Source organism: Metopolophium dirhodum, chromosome 1, assembly GCF_019925205.1.
Source record: "Metopolophium dirhodum isolate CAU chromosome 1, ASM1992520v1, whole genome shotgun sequence".
Classification (NCBI taxonomy): Eukaryota; Metazoa; Arthropoda; class Insecta; order Hemiptera; family Aphididae; genus Metopolophium; species Metopolophium dirhodum.
The window spans coordinates 146,047,325-146,073,463 of record NC_083560.1 but is presented as its reverse complement, the minus strand read 5'-3'; the positions used below and the strand labels follow the sequence as shown (position 1 = coordinate 146,073,463).

Below are 26,139 nucleotides of genomic sequence, written 5' to 3'. Positions count from 1 at the left end.
ATTCAAGGGTCCAAACTATACTCTGTTCAAAATAAGAAACCTAGACGGCGGCGACCAGTTTTCGTCGGCGGCGGTCAGGCTACGCCCATTGTTCTCCCCACCAAATCAACCACCTGCTCACCAGCTCGGCCGACTACGCGCGACGCAGCTGGTGGCAGGTGTTCGCATGTACGCGCCTTTCCGTTGAATTTCAAATAATATTGTTCATTGTAGAATTTGTGTTAGTTCCGTTACAACGTCCTCCGTTTTTTAACCTCGCAATTTCTACTTACAATTCTTTTACTATGAGTGAGCACAGTGAAAACCGCAATCTTGTTGAACCAGACGAAGTTATTTCTCCAATAAGAAAAAATCCAAAAGGAAAAGTAAGTTAAACTTTTTTTTTATTGATTGGTTATGCCAAATAATCACACATTTGAAAGGTATTTGTTAGTATGTGAAAATTGAGTTATGTGTAAAATTATAATATGGATAAAGCAAGTAGACTGGTGCTCACATACTAAAGAATTACCATTTGAAATATTCGTCTTCGATGTGTGTTAACATTTATTTATTTTTTGCAGTATGTACACAGTCGACAAAAGAGTATCATTGTTAATATGTACAAAGATACTCTGATGAAAACTCCAGATATTACATGCAGTGATATGTATAACAATCTGTCAAAAGCCACGGGTATAGGTTATGATACAATAATGAAAACTATCGTCGAGTATAAGCAAAAGAACACTGTGACTTCTCCAAACACGAAGCGAGTAAAAACATCGCTTTTTAATAAGATCGATGATTTGGACCGCAATGGACTTCGGCAAAAGGTCCATTCAATTTGGTTGCGTCGTGAACTCCCTACAATCGACAAAATTTTGTTTGAAGTTAACGAAGATCCGTCGCTCCCTAACTTCAAGCGTACTACTTTGTACAACATTATAAAGAAATTGGATTTTGTGTTTACAAAGAGGAAAAGGTGCAGTGTCTTGACAGAGAGAGAAGACTTGATTGTTTGGCGCCGCAAATATTTATATGACATCTGCAAGTATCGAAACGAAGGTCGATCGATTTACTATTTGGATGAGACGTGGTTGAACGCAGGTGATTGTGTAGACCGGGTGTGGATAGATAAAACGGTACGGTCCAAACACGATGCATTCAACAAGGGTCTAACAACCGGGCCGACAAACCCAACTGGTAAGGGGAAACGGTTGATTGTGTTACACATCGGTTCAGACAAAGGATTCCTCGAGGGTGGGCTGTTATGTTTCGAGTCCAAAAAGAATAGCACTGACTACCACGATGAAATGAACGGCGATAATTTCAAAGAGTGGTTTCAGTCTATTCTTCCTCGACTTGATCCTCGTTCTATTATTGTTATGGACAACGCACCCTACCATTCAGTCCAAACCGAAAAATATCCTACTTCAAGTGCAAGAAAATCCGTAATATTGGAGTGGCTTAATGCGAAAGGAGTTACTTTCGACAGGCCGATGTTAAAGGCTGAACTTTTAGCTAAGGTGCGGGAGTTAAAACCACGCGAGAAATCGTATGTTATCGACAACTTGGCTAGCAACGCAGGGCACACCGTTCTCCGATTACCACCGTACCACTGCGAATTCAATCCAATTGAACTAGCGTGGGCGATGGTAAAAGGCTACGTCAAACGGGAGAACACAACATTTAAGGCTGACGACGTCCGCCGACTTCTCAACACGGCAATTGACAGAGTTACACCAGAAAATTGGCAAAATTTTATCAAGCACGTGATTGATGAAGAAAACAAGATTTGGAAAGTTGACGACATCATGGACGAGATTATTGATGGAATGGAACCATGTGTGCTAACCATTACAGGAGACACATCGAATGACTCTTCTGACTAACTTTTTTTTTATAATATAATTGTATCATATATTTTTTATTTTTGTTTATTTTTTATTAAAATATATTTATTAAAAATTAAAAATTGTTTTTTTATTTTTTACGATCGTATGTATTTTACACCTGGTAAGAGAAAAAATATAAATATACATTGAAACAAAAGGTAACATAATATAAATTAGAAAACATAAAATAAATTGGTTGTATAACGTGTTAACGTACGGAGAAGTACGCACACACACCTCGCCGCACGGCGTGAACAGGTATACAATGCATTTTAAGTTATGTGTTCATGTCACTTATCAAAGATAGACTAATGAGTCGCTCCCGCCGAAGCGCTGCGGTGGCGTTGATTTATGTCCGTGCTATTTGTCTAGCCACGCCCCTGCGCAGTAGCTAGCCGCCGTCTAGGTTTCTTATTTTGAACAGAGTATAGACGATGTTATAAGGCGATGTTGCATCCGCATAATATTTGTTGTCTCCGTACAACACACGTACGACATAGACAAAACACGTTTACGCAGCCTGAGTAGAATTTGCTCAATTTTGGTTGAGACGATTCGGTATTTTAAAAATACTAAAATTTTGAAAAGTTCTTGTACAGAACTTCCACGAAACGCGAGTATGGTAGTTACTGTAGTAAACCATGTTTACTCGTATAGTTGACGTTTCCTGGTATTAGGTATTTTTACATATTATTTTGTCCTTTGGCCTTTTTGATTAGGAAACGCGTATTCATGGATACTGAGAAAAACGTAATATGAAATATTACATTAATTATAAATGTTTTTGTAACTAGTGCTTATTCATGAATATTCGGCGTAAACAACTCCTATGCATGTATTTTAGTGAGCCTATCCGGTGGCTTTGTCGGGGTCACGCCACGGATAAGAGGTCATGTGTATATAAGGGTATTAAATTAGTACATAGATTTAGAATTACTTTTTACTAGCTTACTGCACGTAGTTCTCAGGTACCGAGCGTAAACTCTGCCTACATATTTTAAGTGCAAATTTATTTTACTTTGTGACTATTTTATTTTACATTATTTTATTAAACTTACTGTTTAACGTATAATACAATCTTGAATTTATTTACTATTTCCAAACATACCTTTGTGACTCTACCAATTTATCAACAACAGGACATCGAAGCACGTCATTAAATAATTAAAGTGTACAAGTGTAGCACGAGAGTACTACATTACCAAGTAAATAAAGTAGATGCCTAGTAAATATAGTAGATACCTAATCTAACTATAATAGTTTTATTGGCAAATCAGCGATAGCCGTTATCGTTTATTAATACTACGTCCGACGCCGCCGCAGCCCACAGCAGATACAGCGCAAGCGAGTTTGAGCCGCCGTCCATGGCCGTTGCACACACACGCATACACACACATAGGCACACACACGTAGCCCGTAATATAGTGTGATAAAATAAAAAGAGAGCATGCATAAAATGCCGCCGGAGGCGCTAGTAAATCTACTAGTGATGTTAAACTGTTATAAAAATTGGTAACTGTTATCAACTGTTATCGTTACAAACGGGGTCGACGAAAACCCGCCTTGTCGTGGCGACCCCGCCCGGCCGGACCTTGGTCCGGTCGCTAAGAGGTTTTCAACTGTCCGGGAAGGCCGTACCCGGGCAGTCTAACCCCAGGCATGGCTATGCAACCGCCGAACTAGCCCGCCGGCGGCCAGAGGGTGCAGGGCTACCAGGGGCAACCCCCTAAAAACTAACATGAATATCACACCACAAAATAATAAACGGCCTGATTGGAATCCAGGCAACACTGCGAGCAGTGGGGAGAGGTACTCGTCCCCAAGATCCTTATCAAATGGAGGTACCAAAAATGCGCAAACGACAACGGAACGGCTTTACAGGATTAGGAAGATAACGAATATTGGAAATGACGTACTTCGGCTAAGAGGAGGAGGAGACTCCGAATCTGACGCCAATGACGTTGATGATGGCACAAACGCCAGTGCAAGTGGTGCCATGGCAACAGACCAGGGCCGGGCTCATACAAACGAGAGCACAGGCAGGATGAAAACGCCAAGCGCATAGGGTGGATCGAACAAACGGTCATCCAGGAGCGGGTTAAGAAGATTACAGCTGGAGCCGCTGACGGTATTAGCACCAAACTAAGGACTATAAGAGACATTCACACAGATCTCTGCATGGAGAACAGCAGACTGCATGGTATAACGCAATTTAGTGCCAATGAGCTCAAGGGTCTGCTTGACACCTTCTCAAAAGCTCAACAAGAAAAGAGCAGGGAGATTGAGGAATTCCGTCTGGAGAACCTAGCCCTCAAAGAACGTCTTGAGGAACTTGCCAACAGCGATAGGCCTAGGCAAACATATGCCGACGCGGCCAGTAGCAAGGCTCCCAGAGAAGCAGACACAGATATGTTGGTACCAGTCACCCCGCCAGCAGTGACAAAAGATACCACTAAGGTAAAGCACAACCCTAGAACATGTACATGAAGTTGGCCCTCCCCCACTTTGTCCGAATGACTTCAAAATACTACCACATAATTGCAAATTAATTGCAACTAATTGCAAATCAAGTTTCATTAATTGCAAATCATCCAGTTTTGAGTAAATTCAAATTCAAAATTGGGGGGGGGGGGCAACTTCATGTAGCCCCCCACTTTGTCCGATTCATTTCAAAATACCGCCAAATAATTGCAAATTAATTGCAACTAATTGCAAATCGAGTTTGACTAATTGCAAATCATTTTTTATATTTTTTACGAATTTTTCAATTTTTTAGCCAGGCCATTTTGTCCGATCTATCTATTTGTTATCTTAGAAGACATACTTCCTTAGGTACCTAGATACATTTTATTTAAATCATATTTATATTTTTTTTACTAAAATTGCTCTATCAGAACACTATCCAATTAGTACATAATATTACTAAATCACTGTATGCACCTATTCACTATTCACAGTAGTTCAAATTTTAAGTATAGTTGCACGTGCGTCTGTGTAATAATATAGTTACATAACCATAGCTATATAGCCGTAGTCTTGTTTGACCAGAGGCAGACTATGATTGGAAGGCGGAAAGTCTTATAAATATTTTGTATATTATATATATGTAATAGACCGCCTGAACTGGTAAAAAAAATAAAATTAGGTATAGCAATGTGATAACTACATTGAATTGAGTCCCGCAAATACTTTTGGGTTATCGGAGTTGAGTCCGACCAATATTGTTAGGTTCGAGTTGAGTCCCTATTCAACCTATTAGCGTTTCTAATTGTAATAATAAGTATAAATGTCAATTATTTAAAAAATACTTAAAATAATAATAATTATGTGTGATTATATACATTGTTATTTTAATCGTAATGATAACAAGTATACAGAGTCAATTAATTAAAAATAATAATAATTATGTGTAATATAACTTATAAGGTATAATTATGACATTTTATCTTATTTTTATCTATACGTGTACAGATCAGTAATTGAATCGACTCAATTGAAAGATATAAATTATAATGATAATAAGTTGGACTCAATTCAAACACATAAAATAGTAGCATGGACTCAATTCAATTTTATCACTGTAGCTATATAGGTACCTTTTTTAAATTTAAATTTAAATCATATAACTGAGGCATTTTGGTCAATAAGCATCCCTGGCAAAACTATATACATATATAATAATAATTTCAACACTATATTTTATAATACCTATAACGGTCTATAATAAATACAATAATACTACAATAAATACATTTATAAGTTCAAATACAATATAATAAACTATTGGCATGCGTATAGGTATACCAAGCTATTTAATAATAATACTATTATATAGATTAAAAAAAAATTTGTTTGTTTAATTTGTACTAATTTTTTAATAAGATTGATTAAAATAAGAATAGAAAATAAGGTTAACTTAATTGTATAAAATATTATATAATAATTCATTTTTAGATTCTAAGCGCTTCGCTCAATGCAATCGCTTCGATGGATGTATTGATTTTACAATAATCATATAATGATGTGATTTTTTTAATTTTTTTTTGTGTCTATCATCACCTTTTAGGACAGTAAAAGTGCTTGGATTTTCTTCAACAGTAACTTTTCTGATAGGAAAGTGAATCTAGTTGGTACTTTGGGGGGTCAAAAGTAAACATTTCCCAGTAGTTTTCAAAAGCGACGTGAAAAACAAAAGAAAAATTAAGGAAAACGGGAATTTTTACGCAAAATCTGTTTTCGAAAAAATCGATTTTGGTTTTTGGTGTAACTCTAAAAAAAATGAACGTAGGTACATGAAATTTTTACTGAATGTTTATATTAGCATTTTCTCTACACTATAACATTTTCCAAATATTTTGAGCTGTTTACGGACATTTTCAGTTTCCATTTGTTTTAGTTTTTTTTTCTACAAATATCGATAAAATTTTATTTGTTGGGTAAAAAAGCTTGAAAATATAATACAAGGCTCTTACTATATATTGTTACAATGACATTTGAAAAATATTAAAAATCCTTAGTCACAGTTTTTATAAGCATTTAAAGTTCAAATATTGACAAAATACGAAAAAATCACGAAAATCAGCAAATTATTTTGTGTTGAAAATTCATAAAAATGTTTGTTTTTCGATCTAAGATTTGAAAATGTAATACGAGATTATTTATAAGTTTATTTATCTACCTTTATCAAAAAAAAATAATGTCTACAAAAAAGTCAAATTAAATTTTTATGTGTAACGATTTTCTTATTATGTAGTAATTAAAAAACCTATGATATGTAGATATTTGAAAATTTCACTGAATGTTCATATGAGCATATTTTCTATACACGATAAAATTTATAAAATAATATTACTCTTTTTGAGCTGTTAACGGACATTATCAGTTCTCAATTTTTTTTAGTTTTTTTTTCTATAAATATCAATAAAATTTTATTTGTTGGGTAGAAAAGCGTGAAAATTGTATGCAAGGCTCCTGATATATTGTTACAATAGCAGTTGAAAAATATTGAAAATACATAGGCAAAATTATTTTTTATAAGCATTTAAAGTTCAAATTTTGACAAAATTTATCAAATTTAAAATGTAAATTTATAAAATGTTCAACTTTTATAGCTATAAGGATTGAAAATTGAAATCAAGGCTCCTCGTAAATAGGTTATACATAAATTACTTTATTCACAATAATATCATCAAATATACTTGGTAATATCATCATAGGCTGACTGACCGTTTTCACTCAGAATCGTTTTTCTTATACGATGATATAATATCATTGAATTCAGATTTAACACCATACATTACAGTGACCCACTTGTAACCTACTGTACAGCAGAGAGACATCCACTTACCCACCTTTTTAATTATTTAACTACAAAATTATAGTTATCACTAGGGCTCGAAAGTTGTAGGAGTTGAGATTTTATATTTAATTATTTATTTCGATTTTATTAAAATGCCAAAAGACATTAATTTACAAAGATATTTAAGAGAATATGGAGACGTGTTTTCAACTGATGGCGATATACTATTTTGTAAAGTATGTTCAGTTAAAGTAAATGCAGACAAAAAATTTACGGTCACGCAGCATTTGAAAACAAATAAACATGAAATGTTAGCAGCTCGTCGAAAGGTCGAAAGTAAGTCCTCAGAATATACTCAGCAATTGTTTACTGCATCCAACAAAAAGTCGGTATTTTCTAAAGATTTGTGCAAAGCACTAATGACAGCAAATATTCCTGTGCACAAAATTTCTAACACCGAATTCCGAAAGTTTCTTGAAAAGTACACACTACACGCTGTTCCTAGTGAAAGTACTTTAAGAAAAACATACATAAATGACTGCTATGACGAATGTATGTCGGAAATAAGGTAATATATTACAGGAAACAAAATATTGGTGTCAATCGACGAAACCACTGATGTGGAAGGTCCTGGTAAAATATTTCTTTTGACAACGGAAGTACTTGAAAAAGCCAATTACTCTACAATTACAAAACTATTTGATAATGCAATGTTTTTACTATGGCCTAATGGTATACGCCACAACGATGTATTGTTATTTTTGTCTGATGCAGCACCTTACATGAAAAAGGCAGGCGACACTATAAAAGTTCTCTATCCTAAAATAATAAACGTAACATGTTTAGTGCACGGATTGCACAGAGTTGCAGAGGAAGTTCGTGTAAATTACCCTAAAGTGGACAAATTAGTGTCAAGTGTAAAACAAATTTTTTTAAAAGCCCCTTCACGAACTGTATTATTTAAAACTGTAAATCCTGGAATACCTCTTCCTCCAGAGCCGATTTTAACTCGTTGGGGAACTTGGATTGAGGCCACATCTTACTATTGCAAATACTTTAGTAAAATTCGTGATGTAGTGAGACAGCTCGATCCTATTGATGCTGTATCAATAAAAAAAGCACAAAACCTTGTCAACCAGTGTTCAATGGAACCTAATTTAATTTTTATAGATTCAAACTACGGGTTTTTACCGACAAAAATTAAGCAACTTGAAACTCAAAGGGTCGAGTTATCTAAAACAATAAAAGAAATTACACAAACTAAAAAAAAAATAGAAGAGGTAACTAGTGAAGTAGGAGTTGCCATTCAGAAGAAGTTAAGATATGTATTGGAAAAAAATCGCGGTTTCGAGACTATGATGAAGATTTCTATGATACTAACGGGAGATAGTGAATCAATGGACTTCCGGAAGAGTTGACAGGCGATGACTTAAAGTTTTATAAATATGCACCGATGACTTCAACTGACGTTGAAAGATCGTTTTCTCGATATAAAAATCTTCTATCGAATAATCGTCGTTCATTTGAAATAGAAAATCTTAAGAAAATATTGGTGGTTCAATGCAATAACTTAACAGGTATTAGAAAATATGTATTTTTTTCGTAATTTAAAAAATACTGAAAAAATATTATTAATTTTATTTTCAGCTCAATAAGATGTCAAAATGCCAACCAGTTATACTTTTTTTTAGTTATAAATAATTTTTATGTATATGATTAATTTGTAAACAACATCACTGATGTATTTAATTTTTGGAATTCAGAATAATATTTATTGCATATTTAACATTTTTAATGCATTTTTTGCAATTTTTTCGTGCATATTTGCATGCATATTTTACCTTTTTTAGCTCCTACAACTTCCGAGCCCTAGTTATCACTATTAATTTTATATTTTGGTATTATATTTGTCGTAACAATTTATAAAGTATCATTATATCATATTATAGATTAATATAATAATAACCTACTACACTTATACTTCATTTGATACAATACAATTTAATTAAAAAAAATTCAAATACACGTTGAGACGTTTAGTATAGGTACTTTACTTATACTATTATATAGTTATAATTTATAACTATACATATACAGCTAATTATATAACTTATAATAGTTAACTTAATTATAATTCGATAACAATAAAAAATAGTATAAATATATTATTTTAATATTTTCAAAACATTAGTGAAAATTGATGTATAATATTTAATATGTATGAGTCTGAAAATGTTGTGACTATATACGGGTTTAAATATTTGGAGATAAAATATTTTCAAAATATAAGATGGAAAATTGATACACAATATTTGATATGTAATTTGTAACGTCACAGCATTTTTTGCATTAATATTATTATATCACAAACATACCTGTACCCATATTGCCACTAATGAGCGTACCTTAGTTATATATTATTATGATTATCGCGCGCTAATGCAGAAGTGACCGCAGTATTATGTAATAATTGTCCCCTGGCCCCAACAAACCCGCAGTGTACGGTGTCCACATGTCGCCACACACGGCCGCCGTTGCTGTCGGCGCTTTCGTCGCGTCCGGCGGCACCGCACCGGTGGAACAATGCTGTACACCCCGAAAATATGATGTATTCCCGCAATATGACGACACTGACCTGCCCCACTCAACAATAAAAAGCTCCGCCGCCGGCATAAGACCACCGCCGTCGCCGGGTCCATAGAAAAGAATACTAAATAGAACGGAAACTCAATGTTAATGTTTTTAGGTAGCACACTAGCGCTGTCCGTGTTTGATGGAAGAACTAACATGGAAAAAAAAATCAAAAAATGATGGTCGGATGGGATTCGAACTCTGTTCGTCCGCGCCGAATTCTTATGGATTACCACTGCACCGCATACCGGAACGGTGATTAGTAGAAAAATAATTTATTTAAGTGTAGTGACATGGATTCTTAACAGACAATCCATTTTATTTCACTAATCCACTTCCACTATGCGTTTTTATTTCATTTCCTGCCTATATTATAAAATAAATTATGTTTGTGGCATTCCATTTTGAAAATATTACTCTGAATTACCTATAAACAATATGATACCAAAGAAATTGATTTTGGAAAGGAAAATATTTAACGTTAAATAATGTTAACCGTTAACGTTAGTATTCTTTTCTATGCCGTTAACCCCGTAAATTCAGAATTAACTAAAGGAAAGTGATACCAATGACAAATTATCAACAAAATTTTGTTTTATTAAATATTTAATTACATAAGTATATAATAATAAATGGCAAACTTAACAAATTATCATAAATTAAGCATTTTTAAAAAAAACACCTATATATATTTTATATCAATAAATATTTAAGTACATAAGTATATAATAATAAATTGCAAACTTAACAAATTATCATAAATTAAGCATTTTTAAATATAAAACACCTATATATATTTTATATCAATAAATATTTAAGTACATAAGTATATAATAATAAATTGCAAACTTAACAAACTATCATATTATAGTATTTTTTTAATTAAAGTTGTTATGATTTTGAATTAAATTATTTATGTAAATAAAAGAGTATTTAAAATTGGTTATTAAAGATATTCTAAAACTTTCTGATTTTTAAGTGTTTATATTTTGAGTATTTGACATAACGTTCATAAGCTGAAATTTTAATGGGATCGTTTTCATTTTTATTTATAGATTGTTTGCCATTTAAAATTTTGTTCACACTGTTACACCAATTGTATATTAAAAATGTAATAGTAAAATTTAAAAATATTTGACCAAACATTTGTTCATGTAACTGACATTTTAATATATTTAAATTTATAAGTTTAGATACTATATTTATAAGAGTGGATTTTAAATTTAAGGTATGGCATATGGTTGGTAATTTTTCACTTACTAAGTCAATGACTTTTTGTACCAAAGAACAAAATATTTTATTAGGGTATTTTAAAGATATAAATGTTTGGGAATATTCACGAGCCGTTATTAAATTGTGATTGTTATTAGATTGAGTTGAGCATAATTGTGCTAAGCAGCTACAATTTTTTAAAAGAAGTAAGTTTAATTTTTTAAGTATGTAACCAGTTCCGCGGTGGCAGCCGACTGATACGCACGTATCTCGCGCTCCCGCTCTTCCTAATTACCTAATTAGTGAACGCTAGTTTCAATGCTTAGTTGCGTTTTACTTATACTAACAGTGTTAACTTCCGTTAATATAATAACTTTGTTTTTTTTTATTAAACTTTCCATGCTCAACTGCCTGTTAGGCAGTGCGTATAATATTGATCAAGTGCGAAAACGCACTATAGTTGTTACACGTAAGCCGTTGTGTTACGTAACTGCTTCATTGCGGTTATCTTATCTGCCGACCGCCGTCAGGCGGTCTTGCTACATTTATAATCACAACCACCCACCGCCGCTCGCTCATTAATATTATGCCGATAACAAAAACCAAACAAAACACCAACACTAAATTACAATCCAAACCCAAGGCAAATACGTATAAACAATCAGAAACACAAAACTCGGAGATGAACAACCCAGGTCACAGCAACCAACACAACATCACTAACCGCCCTGAAAATGGAAACTGGACTACTCAGAAAGGTAAAAGAAACCTTTCAAGTTCATCATCTACCTCTTCCACCTCCACTTCTAATAAAACTTCTCAGCCACAAACCAAAAAACTCTCTTTCTCAACCCGAAATCGCTACGAACCACTTAAGGTCACCGAACCTACAGGCCCGGTTTTTGACGCAAGCATGATAATTGAAGATCTCGACACCCCACCCCGTGCCAAACCACCTCCCCCGATCTTTATGAAAAGAATAAATGACTTTCCTGGCTTCTGCACAACTTTAATTGAGTTGATAGGAGTTGATAACTTCAATTGCAAAGCCACCACAGACCGCTTAAAAATACAGACCGCCAATCCCGAATCTTATAGACTTCTAATACATTATTTAAAAGAACATAACGCTAAATACCACACATACCAACTCGCCGAGGACAAACCCACGAGGATTGTCATCCGCAATCTCCACCCTACTACGCCAGTTGAACTAATAAAATCTGAACTCGAGGCGCGCCTCTTCGAAGTCAGACAAGTCACGAATGTCCTACACAAGACCAGCAAGCACCCTCTCACGTTGTTTTTCGTCGATTTAGAACCTACCGAACACTCTAATCAAATCTACCAATTATCTTCCCTTATGCACACAAAAATTAAGGTTGAAGAACCATACAAGCCTAAGTTAATTAGCCAATGTCAAAATTGCCAAGATTACGGCCATACCCGGGCGTATTGTGGTTATTCAGCACGCTGCGTCAGATGCAGCGCGCATCATCCATCTTCCGAATGCACTAAGTCGCCTGACTCCCCTGCCAAATGTGTATTATGTTCCGGAGATCATCCAGCCAACTACCGTGGTTGCAGCGTCTACAAGGAACTCCAACGCCGAAAAACGCCGACCAATAAAAGTAAATTTTTACATGATACTATTAAACCAAATGTTAAACCTTATAATGTAAAAGAAAGCCACCCACTCGCTACTCTTGCGGAAAAGAATGAATCTAATCCCACAAAAACTTATGCACAGGCCACAGCTAGTCAATCACCTGAACCTTCTGCTCCCTCCGACCTAACTCAACTCATGTCCTCCTTTGTAGGTGAACTAAAATCTCTTATCAACCCATTAATTGCTCTCCTGACACAAGTTATCACTTCACTCCTAAACAAAAACAATGATTAATTCCTACACTAATAACTCATTATCTATTTTACTGTTTAATGCTAACGGCCTAAAAAATCATGTTAATGAACTCCAGACAGTACTCTTTGACAAGCGCATAGATATCGCCTTAATATCAGAAACTCATTTTACCAAATATTCTCACATTTCTATTCCAGGTTATTACCTACTAAAATCTAACCACCCTGACGGCACAGCACATGGTGGGGCAGCTATACTTATTAAAACTAACATAAAATTCTATCCTCTTACCAACTTCTCTCAAAATCATATCCAATCCTGTGCCATCTCAATCACACTTAATAATATTCCTGTTGTTATTGCAGCAGTTTACAGCCCTCCCAAGCACCTTATAACAGACACTAATCTCACCGAATATTTTGACACATTTCCTAACAACTTTATTGCGGGTGGTGACTTTAATGCTAAGCACCAAAGCTGGGGCTGCCGAGTTACTAACCCACGCGGCAACCTTTTTCATAATTTTACCAATATTAAAAAATTTCAAATACTTGCACCACCTGATCCAACATACTGGCCAACATCGCGCAGGAAAAAACCTGATATTCTGGACATATTTGTTTCAAAAACTCCAAGTAATTTATACTGTGCTGTAAACAACATTTTAGACTTAAACTCGGATCACTCATCTGTAATACTAAATGTCGATGCGACTCCTCAAACAAATCCAGTTAGTCACTCTCTTTTCTCACCATCAACCAATCGTTATACATTTCATAACATAATTGCCCAAAAAGTTGATCTTTCAATTAAGTTAAAGTCCGAGCACGATATTGATGAAGCAATCAATAACTTATCCAAACTTATCCACTCAGCAGCCTCAGCCTCATTATCCAATACCTTAACCACCTCTAAGCACGCAATCCAGAAGCAGACTCCCCTTCCTGAACAAATACGCTCACTAATTGTGGAAAAACGTAGAGCCAGAGCAGTTTATCAACGCACGCGTCTGCCGTCACACAAAAGCGCTTATAATAAGTTAGCTAACTCCCTAAAAAAAACCCTAGCTAAAAACAAAGCGGATACACTAGAACAAAAACTAACCTATCTTTCATATTCTGACGGTAGCTTATGGAAAGAAACCAAGAAGTTACTTAGTTTTAAAACTCCTTTTACCCCTTTAAATAAACCTGACCATACACTTCCTTCTTCTGATACCGATAAAGCCGAAGTTCTTAAAGCACACCTTCAGGAAACCTTCCAGCCACATCATAACATATTCATACCCCAATTTGCTGATGAGGTAAAGGCTGGTTTAGACCTTCCCTCAACTTCTAATCATCTTGAAAAACATTTCACGCCCAACGAAATCAAACAGGCTATCCTAAAATACTCCTTAAAAAAATCGCCAGGTTTCGACCTATTAACGGCAGAAGTATCTAGATGCCTCCCCAAAAAAGCAATAGTACTGGTAACATATATATTTAATGCATGCCTAAGACTCTCCTACTTTCCGATTCTTTGGAAATTCTCAAAAATTATATTATTTCCTAAACCTGATAAACCCTTGGACGACCCATCCTCATACAGGCCTATAAGTCTCTTGCCCTTCTTATCGAAAATTTTTGAAAGACTTATCCTCAAACGAATGACTCCATATATTGTCAGAAACAATATTCTTCCAAACACTCAGTTTGGATTCAGACCCTCACATAGTACCATTCATCAAGCGCATAGGATTGTCGATGCAATATCTTTCTCGCTGGAAAAAAAACTTTACTGTACCTCTGTCTTTCTTGATGTATCTCAAGCGTTTGACAGGGTCTGGCATGACGGATTACTGTACAAACTCAAAAGTTTTCTTCCCCACCCGCTCTTTCTTCTAATCAAATCTTACTTAACCGATCGTCACTTTCAAGTACATTATCGCTCTGCATACTCAGAAATAACCAAAATTAATGCTGGAGTCCCACAAGGGGGCATCCTATCTCCAACTCTATTCAACATATATGTCGCCGATCAACCCACCACGCCCCAAACCATGGTGGCTGATTATGCTGACGATAAAGTAATCTTATCAATTAGTGAAAACCCGGTAGCTGCCTCATCAAACCTGCAACTCCACCTCAACCTAATGTCTAACTGGTACGACAAATGGCGTATCAAAATAAACCAAAACAAATCAAGTCACACTACATTTACTCTCAAGAAGGGTATTTGTCCAACTGTTACATTAAATAACATCCCAATTCCCACATCGGACACAATAAAATACCTGGGACTCCATCTTGATAAACGTCTAACATGGAAAAATCATATACGAACCAAAAGAATGACTCTCAACGCCCGTATGCGCATCCTAAATCCTCTGATAACGAGAAATAATAAAACAAATATGAAAGTCAAACTTCTAATTTACAAGACCCTCCTAAAACCTATTTGGACTTATGGTATACAGCTCTGGGGCTCAGCAAAAAAATCCAATACCAATAAAATCCAAGTGTTCCAAAATCTAGCTCTCCGTCGTCTGTCCAATGCACCACCATACGTTTCTAACCTAACATTGCATAATGATTTTCACTTAAAAACCATCAATGAAGAAGCTCAATCATTTTACTTGCGCTTCCGTACACGACTTCTATCTCACCAAAATCCTCTTATTAAAAACCTCTCCTCTCTAACCCTCCCAGGGAATCCAAGGCGCAGGCTAAAAAGGAAATGGTGTCGTGACCTAATACAATTATAAATTTAAAATATAGTATGTTCATTACATGTATATATTCATTTTAATCTCAACATATTGCAAAAAAAAAAAAAATAAAAAAATAAAAAACAAAACATATATATAAATAATTCATGCTAAGGCCCGTTCTTACAATGTCCGGTTAAGTGTCGATTAGCGCTAACCGGAGGTTATACTGATATTTAACGGACAGTTGGTTCTTACATACGTCGGTTATGCAAAAAGTCTCCGGTTACCGGATGTTTTACGGTCAGATTTTTAACCGGCCGAATTCGGCCGGTTATCCTCCGGTTATCTAAAATCTGTCGGTTTGTGTTATCAATAATACACTTTATCATCATTTTATTATTGATTTTTGTTTTAAATTCGACGTTGGAGTTTTCACGTAGTATAGTGTATACATTTTTGTTATTTTTTTTGTTACAATTAACAATTATGAATAGAGTTCTTCATAACTACTGTTTAATCGACCAAGATGAGTGTACGATGAGTGTACAATATCGTTACTCAATATGTAAAACAGTGAGATAATATCCAGTAGGTAGCCCAGTACTTCAGTATATATTATATACTGAGGTACTGGGCTACAGACATCGGAGATAAAAAAATTCAAACTATACGATGGATGTAACTTATTATGATTACTTTTTACTATGATAAAAATTAAGCTACATCATAATGTTTATACGTTATTATCATAATGAGTTACGTCCATCGTATATTTTGAATTAAGAAAAAAAACGAAACTCAATTATTTTGAAACAAATTTTTTGGTTTGACTATTTTTGAAAACTAAAAATCTTCAATTTTTATATTTTATAAAAATTAAAAACTGTGTCTATATGCATGTATGAATACTGTTTAAATATATAAGAATATCAAATATGTAAGGATATAGGTATACAAGTGTGTGCTTACTATGTGAGTAATATATGTGTATGCCTATATGTAGATGACTTATTGATGTGTACCTATATATATATGAATGTTTATATGTATATATAGTTATGTTAACTATAAAATATGTTTAGGCGTTTGTAATATCGAATATGTATATATGATTTAATGTGGGTTTTCATAATACCATATACTAGGTATCGCGTATTCATGTAGGTAACTATAGAACTAAGTGATGGGTCGATAATAGTTGTTAGTATTATTTTTTTTTTTACTTATTAATATATATATATATTATAATTCTCACTACACTTGACGAATAATAATAACAATAATAACATTTAAAGAGATTTATTTTTTCTCGTATATACCTATAATCCATGTATGTATATATAAGTTATGATTTTAGTCTAATGTAATTTCATACAATATTTCAATGTATGTATAATTGATTAAAAATATAAGTATCTGCAATATTATTCAGGATAGGTTAGCCTTATAGTATTGTGTATATAAACATACAATAACAAGAATGTATGTATGTTCCCACATGTATGCACATTGTAGCATGAGCCTGTATGGAAAATGACTAATAATATGAAAATTTTTAATTGTTAAATTGATAAAGATGTTGGTATGATAGGTACTACAGATGTGACGTTAATTATTGTATATTTCTAAATTTAGGTAATAAACCGCATAAAGTATCTGCTGAAATGAGAGATATTGTTAATAGTTCTTAATTTTCCGATATTATAACTTATACAATAATATATGGCGGTCGTGTTATATGCCTGTGTGTATGCACACGGTAAAATAAAAATATTATACAAGTGATATGACTGTTGTACGTATGTGCTGATAAAATATACGCATCGGTCACTTGAGTGATATGTAAGTTGTTGATGTGTAAGCACACATGCGTTTTCTCATATGTAAGCGTGAAAAAATATGTTTTGCTCGAGTCGGGAGGGTTTCGTTGGTGGTGACTGTGACTGGTAATGGTGTGTGTTTTTCCCGTGTACATGCATGAATTAATATATATATATATATATATGTCGGTCAGGTTATTGATAATATTATGTAAGTTGTTGTATGCGCGTTCGTGTATGTGTTTTCTCATGCACAGGTATGAAAAATATAGAACACGAGATCAGAGGATCAAGGGATCAAGAATAAGTGATAGGTAATGATTAAGGATTAGTGATCAAGAGGGGTATATGTGTAATAATAATATGGTAGGTGTGATACATAATGTAAAAAATAAATATTACACAAGTGATATGGCTTTTACATGTATGTTTTTCTCATTCGTTCTTAAAATATATCAATTGTTGATTAACAATAGTTAAGGTTTTATTAGCATACAAACATGTCAATGCATGACTAGTCTTGATGAATGTTGTTTTTCTCAGATGTGTTACATAACAATTGATCAAGACGTTGTTTGATACATAATGTATTCGTTGGTTCGAAAGTATAAAGGAGATATGAAAATTAATATACCGTTGGATATATAATATGGTTGAGGCATCATATAAGTTTTTATATATTATTACCTGGAAGATGTTGAAATATCGAGAAATATATGTTACTCAGATAATGATACAATTTTATAATCCATTTAATGGATAAGTAAGAACCTTGTAAATATTTATTGTAAACATTAATATTATTTTAATAATTGAAAATACTTTTTATATATCGTGTCTTTTTGTTTCATATAAATTATTTAATTTCCTATAAATATTAGAATAATCTACGTCTCACATTGCGTAGGTGCTGGTGCGGGGTGTTTGGCGAATGTTGATTGAGATGGCTGTGGTGTAACCTTATGTAGCATTATTACCAATAAATAAATAAAAAAACTTTGTATCATGATCGGGGAGACGAGCAGTTAAATATAATATATTCAGGGAGAATCGTAGGATCCTATAGATATAAATACCATAGGTTAGGGTCAGATATGTAGATATCAGAATCTTAAATAATATATTTAAATTACTAGGATTCCATTTCAGTTATAATTATGGTTTATTGTCTACTAAGCACTGACAAATAATAATAATACTCGCAAATATAATATTCCTAAGCTATGTTCTATTATAATATGTGACTGTATCGTAGTCATACATAGTCGTAGTGTGTATTGAGATATGAGGTGTATAGTGAACTGCTTTACTAATCCATGGTGTGTGTTGGTCATAGCCCTTGCAATTATGTGTGTGTGTGTTTTAATATTAATGTATCGATCAGCAGTTAATCGTACATAAGGTAGAGTTCGTATTATATACATAAGTGTTATGAAACATATAAATATGTTATATTATTATATTTATAATTGTTACAACTTGTTTTTAAATATCACGGTTGTTTTTATTTTACACAAAAATTAAAATATTAAAATGAAAAGTAAGTATAAGCATATTTGTGTTTAATTCGAATATATTAGATTAAGTGTTGTATTATTTCAAACATTAAAATAAATGTAGTAGGTATATAAACGGTGAAGTCGAAATAGGATAGTATAATTTTTGCATTTAATGATCAAACTACATACTCAAAGACGACGTCTAAGACCCTCAGAGTCGATATCCTCTATTCTCCTTAGTCAGTATACCTACTAGTTACACTAATTCATAATATTGTGTGTCATAAATATATAATTTTGTGTATGTGGTCGAGTAATCCTTTGAGCTGTATAAAATAGTTAGATCTATGTATTTTAATAGGAATTACAATTTTGTAGTAGTAATTGACGAGGGATGGCGAGGGTGAAAATACTTTCTAGGGTGGATAGATTGGAATGTTTAAATGCATCTACGTAATTGCGACTATGTTTTTTGTAAGTATGACTTTTGTGTCTTAATATATTGATATGTACCTAAGCTGTATAATATGTTTGGTTGTGTGTGTGTGTTTGTGATGTTGTATGTGTGAATATATGTACATAAACTAAATATATATGAATACTGCATATTATACTTTAATTTTATAATATGTTTGGGTGTTTGTGATACCTGATGAATGTGTGTATGTATGTATATAATATGCGACTATGTAAGTATCTAAATATGTATGAACTATCCTATGGGTATAATAGTGTATGTATGTTGTGCTAGAGAAATGTGTGAATGAAACTCATCATAATCTGTAAACGATTAAACGATTGACCATATATACATAAGTATATATTATAATTAATATTTCTGTATGTTGTCGGGGAGAGGAATGTGTGAATGCAAGCGAATGTACCTATAATATTCCGACGTGTATATTTTGAAAATAAATATTTTTACAAGTTTATGTCTGTGTGTGTGTGTGTGTGTGTGTGTTTGAGATTTATTCTCATGTATAACGTATGCTTAGCGAGATGTTTTTCGAATTTGATTATATATAATATTTTTGTATATATTATGTATGTATGTATGTGTGTGTGTATGAGCGTCCATATGTAATTGAATGAATAAAGGACTGGACTTGCTTGTATACTATATGGTATACTGGGATCGTGTGTGTGAGTGTGTGTGTGTGTGTGTGTGTGTGTGTGTGATGTGATATGAAAGTATGTATCTATGCATGCATGCGTGTATGTATGATAAGGTATATAATATATATGTTGAGCTTGTGTGTGTTGTAAATATTATTATATAAGTTCAGAATGAAAACTGATGAGTACTGTATGGTGTTTAATAGTATATTATGGTTTGTATGTGTATGTATGATACAAATGTAGGTACATCAGAATATTTTATACATATTTTTTTTTTAAGGGGAGCTAATGTATTTGAAGGGGAAGGGGTAAAATATATGTCGGATAAGTGTTCGATATAGTCGATACAAATGTACATCTGAATATCATATAAATTGTTTAAAGTGTAAATAAAAGGGGAGGCAATGTAATTGAAGGGGAAGTCGTAAAATATATGTCGGTCACGTGTCGGATCGGGTGGCGAGTGACGAGTTTATATGTGTTGCAGGTTGCCTATATTGACTAATTAATACAAGTTTGGGAGGTGCGTGTACTTCGAATTGCCTATACAGAGGTGCCTATGCAAACAATTACTTTGTTAGAATTATGGTTTTTTGAAATATTTTCAAATATTTGGAGAAACATTATGCTAGGTAAAATTAGATATTATGTGAGTAAAGATAGTGAGCATATAGTTTTTCTGAAATAATATAAACTGATGTATGGTAATAAGGAAAATATTATTTATTAGTTAATTTTTAATTTAGGTTTCTTATTCTTTGTAGAATAAAACGAGTAGCGTGAAAGTCAAAATTTAAATAATGGTCATCATTCAGAATGGTCATCACATTCATCGTCCATTGCATTTCTAATTGTTCTCTTATACGATCTGAATCAAATATCGCTATTCTTTTGAAACCGTAAACTAGCTGCATAATAATATAATACTGAGTATGTCTACGGATCGTTCTAGATGAGTGCAATAACACACGAAACGATAATTGAATCTATAATAAATTATCTGATATTAGTATTTCTAATCATATTATCTACTATATTTGAATATTCGTATGTTTAAACTTACTATATCCTCATCTTCAGGAATCGTTCGATCATAGTGACTTTCACGCATCAACATACACAAAACTCTCAATTCTACATTACACCGTAGAGAAACCGATCTCGCATGTGCTGACCATATCCTCTTCCTCTCGCCTGAATTATTTATAAGTGTATATTCTTGGTGCAACCGTCTTAAATAAATAACAGTGTCAGGGTTAGCTTCCCGAACGACTGGCGACTCAATTATCTCGCTGAATAAAAAAAATATATATATATATATATATAAATATATAACAAAAGTAGTAGTATATTATGATACGTTAGTGATAACAGATATATGATAACATTGTTGCGACATGTGCGTGCGAGTACCTTCCTCGTGCGCAAGAGAAGTATAGAATAATATTCATAGAGCTATATACATTAAGAATCATTCTATTGGTATTACGGCTTTGTGGCTTAGTGGGTTAAAGCGTCACTTCGGAGATCGAGAGTTCGAATCTCTCCAAAGCCTTTTTTCAATATTTATTGATAGAAAAAAAATATATATGTTGGTAGTGATAACAGATATATGATAACATGTCTTGGTCATGTAGGCGGTCATTGTGTATTTCATTCATCTATATACGTTAAGAATCCAATTAAAAGTATATCAGGTCTGTGGCCTAGTGGGTTAAGGCGTCAGCGCTTTAACTCGGGGGTTGTGGGTTCGAATCCCACCAATCTTTTTTTCAATATTCATTTAATGAAAAAAAGTTTACAATAATATACACAATAATATGGTGTGTACAATAATATGGTATTTCGGCCACGTGATGTGGCGGGGTTGGCCAGCAGGTGGGGTGGGGAGGGCCAGCAAGGATCAGGGGTTGAGGAGGTGTATGAGGTGGGGTGGGGTAAATATACGTCGCGTACGTGCGCGATCGGGCGGCGGTGATGACGATGGTGAATGGCGAGGGCGAGGGCGAGTGGATCAGCAAGGATCAGCGGATCAGCGGATCAGCGGATCAGCGGTTCAGCAAGGATCAGCAAGGATAAGCGGATCAGGGGATACGCCATCAGAACTCTCTATTATATACTACTGATATGCTCACACACCCTTATAATAAACTAAAATTTTACAGAATAATAAACAACGGCCAGACTGTCGCTTGTAGAAATCGGTCGCATCAAATAAAACCATTGAAAACGACAACTAAGAATTCGACACGTACTCATAACAATATTACGTAGGATGTGTGTGACCTTATTTTATGCTGACGCCAAAGAATAATCTAGTTCCCAGGCCCACAATTAGTTAGTGACAAAGCCACCCCCTCCACTCATTGGTCAGCATCCTCGCGTCCGTCCCTTAAACCAGTGCATGAGCACCAACCACCAGAGTAACAACCTCTCAAATACCAAAGAAACCGATTTCAACGAGCGACATCTGGACTTCTTATGCAAGCAATTATCAGTGCGTTCGTTAATTCAATTTGTGTATTTAAAGTATTACTTTGTTTTATCTAAAACATAAAACTCCTACAATATTATCTACAAACAACTGCGAATCAGGTAAGGCATATAATATAATATATTTTGTGGATTGCAGTTAATACATTCGATGTGCTTTTTTTTCCATAAAATTATATTGTACGGTGTATTTGATCTAATTCTCGAATACACAATCTCGAGAGCCCTCCGAACACCTGGAGGAAGGTAATAGCGTAATTTTACTACTCTAACTTTTACTATTTTAATATAACTATCGACAGGAGTCGTATTTATATTTTTATTTTATTTTAATTCTACGTTATTACAAAGTGGCCTATTCTAGGGCATTTCACTAATATTACTTGTAAAAGACAAAAAGTGTTTATCATTGGGGGCCTATTATGGAAAAAGTAAGCCAACAGATTCAAATGAGTTTTTAGAAGATTTTGTGAATGAAATAAAAATGTTTGCTGAAGGTGTGATAGTGAAAGAAAAAGAGTTAAAAGTTTCACTTCAAGCTGTTATTTGTGATGCTCCTGCAAAAGCATTTGTTTTTAATATAAGAGGCCACACGGAAAAACATTCATGCCCACGTTGTCATTCTATAGGTAAATGGGCTCATTATAGGGTATATTTTCCTGATCTTGATTCAAATTTAAGAACCCACGAAGAATTTATATTTTATACTGACAATGAGTACCATGTTAGGTCTACAATAATGTCTGAAATATACCATTTGATTACATGCATTGCGTATGCATTGGAGTGATGAAAAAATTATTATTGTTATGGATAGGTTCACCAAAACATAATGAAACACTATGGTCATGAAGTTAGCCCCCCCCCCCCCACTTTGGCGGATTCACTTCAAACTAGCGGCAATATTTAGCAAATTAATTGCAAATAATTGCAAATTGGTTTTTAGTATTTGCAAATTTAGTGCACGCTCGCAAACTAAAAAAATGATTTGGGGGGGCTAACTTCATGCAGCCCCCCCACTTTGTCCAATCCGTTCCGAACCAACTTCTATATTTACCAAATTAATTGCAAATAATTGCAAATTGGTTTTTAGAATTTGCAAATCAAAATAGGATATTTGATGAATTTTTTAAAAAATCGATAAAAGTCGCATTTTTTTTTATAAAGTACGAATTTTTTATCAGAAATCGATTTTTTTTTTTATTAATTTTCCTTGAAATAAAGATTTTTATTGATTTTTATCCAACAGATACATTTTTTCAGACTAGATTTTTTAAATTATGAATTTTCCATCAAACAGATTTGTATTCAATTTATATTTTTTACAAAAACCTAAATTGAATTAAATTCTAAATAAAATATGTTAGATAAAAAAGCAATAAAAAAAAACTAATAAAAAATGTAAAATCAATAAAAAAAACCATATTTGATAAAAAAAAAAATTGGGTAAAAAATTCACTTTAAAAATATTAATTAAAATATGTTTGATAAAATAATTTTATTGTACAAAAATTCTTAGTAAAATTAAAATCTTAAAAAAATCTGTTTGATAAAAAATCTATATTTAATAAAAAATCTAAATTTGAAAAAAAAATCAATAAAAATTTTGTATTAAATAAAAAAATATGTACTTGATAAAAAGATTTAGGTATATTTGAAAAAAAAATCAATAAAAATCTATATTTGATAAAACCATTAAAATTTGCAAATCAAAATTGGAATTTTGGCGAATCTTCTTGCAAATTTGGTCAGCCCCCCCACTTCGTCCGATCCGTTCCAAACCAACGGCAATATTTAGCAAATAAATTGCAAATTGGTGAAAATATATTTGTATTATTGTTATAATGTTTATGAATGTCTATGAATTTTACGAACACAAAAACTAACACTTCTTGCGATCCGATCCAAACAAACTCCAATATTTAGCAAATTAATTGCAAATAATTGCAAATTGGTTTTTAGAATACGATTATATTATGATTATATGATTTATTATTTGTATTTTGTTTCTCTTATTTATTACACCATGCTACTAAACAGTCTCGAGCTTCTGTAATATACATTATTTATGCACTATTTATAAATATTTTACTTTTAATAATTTTCAATAAACATAATTTTTACTAATTACTTTTAGTGTTTTGATATTTTGTATTTATAATCCATAATTAGTATATTCAATTTATTGTTTTTATTTAAAATTAATTCAATACTTTAATTTTAATTTTAATTAAATGTATTAATTATTTATGTATAAATCATTGTTACTAATTATTCTTATAACTTTTAGATACCTATACCTAGTAATCCTACATTATTTTAATTAATTATTTTTAGAAATCTTTTTGATCATTATTATTAAATTTAAAAAAATTCATAAACATTTATAAACATTATAACAATAATACAAATATATTTTCACCAATTTGCAACTATATGCAATTAATTTGCTAAATTTTATATTAGCGCTGGTTTGAAACAAATCGGAAAAAGTGGGGGGCTGTGTGTATTAAATAAAAAATCTATATTTGATAAAACCATTAGAATTCAAAAAAAAAAAATCAGTATTTAATTAAGAAATCTATATTTAATAAAAATCTATATTTGATAAAAAAATTGATATAAAATATATATCTGTTAAAAGAATCTATGTTTAATAAAAAATCTGTACTTAATAAAATGATCAATGCTAATAAAAACTAAAAATTAAAGTGACTAAAGATATAATATATATTAAATATAATAATTATAATGATCCAAAATGATAAATCTCTGTTTTAAATATTTTTTAATCATTTAAGATTTTAATTTTACTAAGAATTTTTATACAATAAGATTATTTTATCAAACATATTTTAATTAATATTTTTAAAGTGAATTTTTTACCCAAATTTTTTTTTTTATCAAATATGTTTTTTTATTGATTTTACATTTTTTATTAGTTTTTTTTATTGCTTTTTTATCCAACAGTTTTTTTTAGAATTTAATTCAATTTAGATTTTTTGTAAAAAATATAAATTGAATACAAATCTGTTTGATGGAAAATTCATAATTTAAAAAATCTAGTCTGAAAAAATGTATCTGTTGGATAAAAATCAATAAAAATCTGTATTTCAAGGAAAATAATAAAAAAAAAAATCGATTTTGATAAAAAAATTCGTACTTTATAAAAAAAAATGCGACTTTTATCGATTTTTTAAAAAATTCATCAAAATTCCAATTTTGATTTGCAAATTCTAAAAACCAATTTGCAATTATTTGCAATTAATTTTCTAAATATCGGTGTTGGTTTGGAACGGATCGGACGAAGTGGGGGGGGGGGGGGCTGACAAAATTTGCAAAAAAATTCGCCAAAATTCCAATTTTGATTTGCAAATTCTAAAAACCAATTTGCAATTATTTGCAATTCATTTGCTAAATATTGGTGTTGGGTTAGAACGGATCGAACGAAGTAGGGGGGCTGACCAAATTTGCAAAAAAATTCGCCAAAATTCCAATTTTGATTTGCAAATTCTAAAAACCAATTTGCAATTATTTGCAATTAATTTGCTAAATATTGCCGCTGGTTTGAAGTGAATCCGCCAAAGTGGGGGGCTAACTTCATGACCATTGAAACACTACCATCAAATT

At 32.5% G+C, this 26,139-nt stretch overlaps 2 protein-coding genes across 2 annotated transcripts; one reads left to right on the top strand and one right to left on the bottom strand.

The window, feature by feature from the left end:
- Positions 1 to 284: 284 nt before the first annotated feature.
- LOC132933190 (uncharacterized) lies at positions 285 to 1,874 on the top strand. Its single transcript, XM_060999507.1, has 2 exons — positions 285 to 365; positions 564 to 1,874. Exons 1-2 carry the CDS (start codon positions 285 to 287, stop codon positions 1,872 to 1,874), a joined length of 1,392 nt encoding a protein of 463 aa, XP_060855490.1.
- Positions 1,875 to 20,753: 18,879 nt separating this feature from the next.
- Positions 20,754 to 23,696, bottom strand: LOC132933819 (uncharacterized; the record flags this gene model as incomplete). Its single annotated transcript, XM_061000096.1, has 3 exons — positions 20,754 to 21,002; positions 21,080 to 21,308; positions 23,680 to 23,696. Coding segments are annotated over 3 exons (495 nt in total), but the record flags the coding sequence as incomplete, so codon positions are not given.
- Positions 23,697 to 26,139: the final 2,443 nt, after the last annotated feature.

What these genes read in the sequence shown, in the direction of transcription:
- LOC132933190 (XM_060999507.1), top strand. Translation starts at nt 285, where the DNA reads ATGAGTGAGCACAGTGAAAACCGCAATCTTGTTGAACCAGACGAAGTT. An exon ending in GAAAAAATCCAAAAGGAAAA is followed by an intron (nt 366 to 563) that starts GTAAGTTAAACT and finishes TATTTTTTGCAG; the next exon opens with TATGTACACAGTCGACAAAA.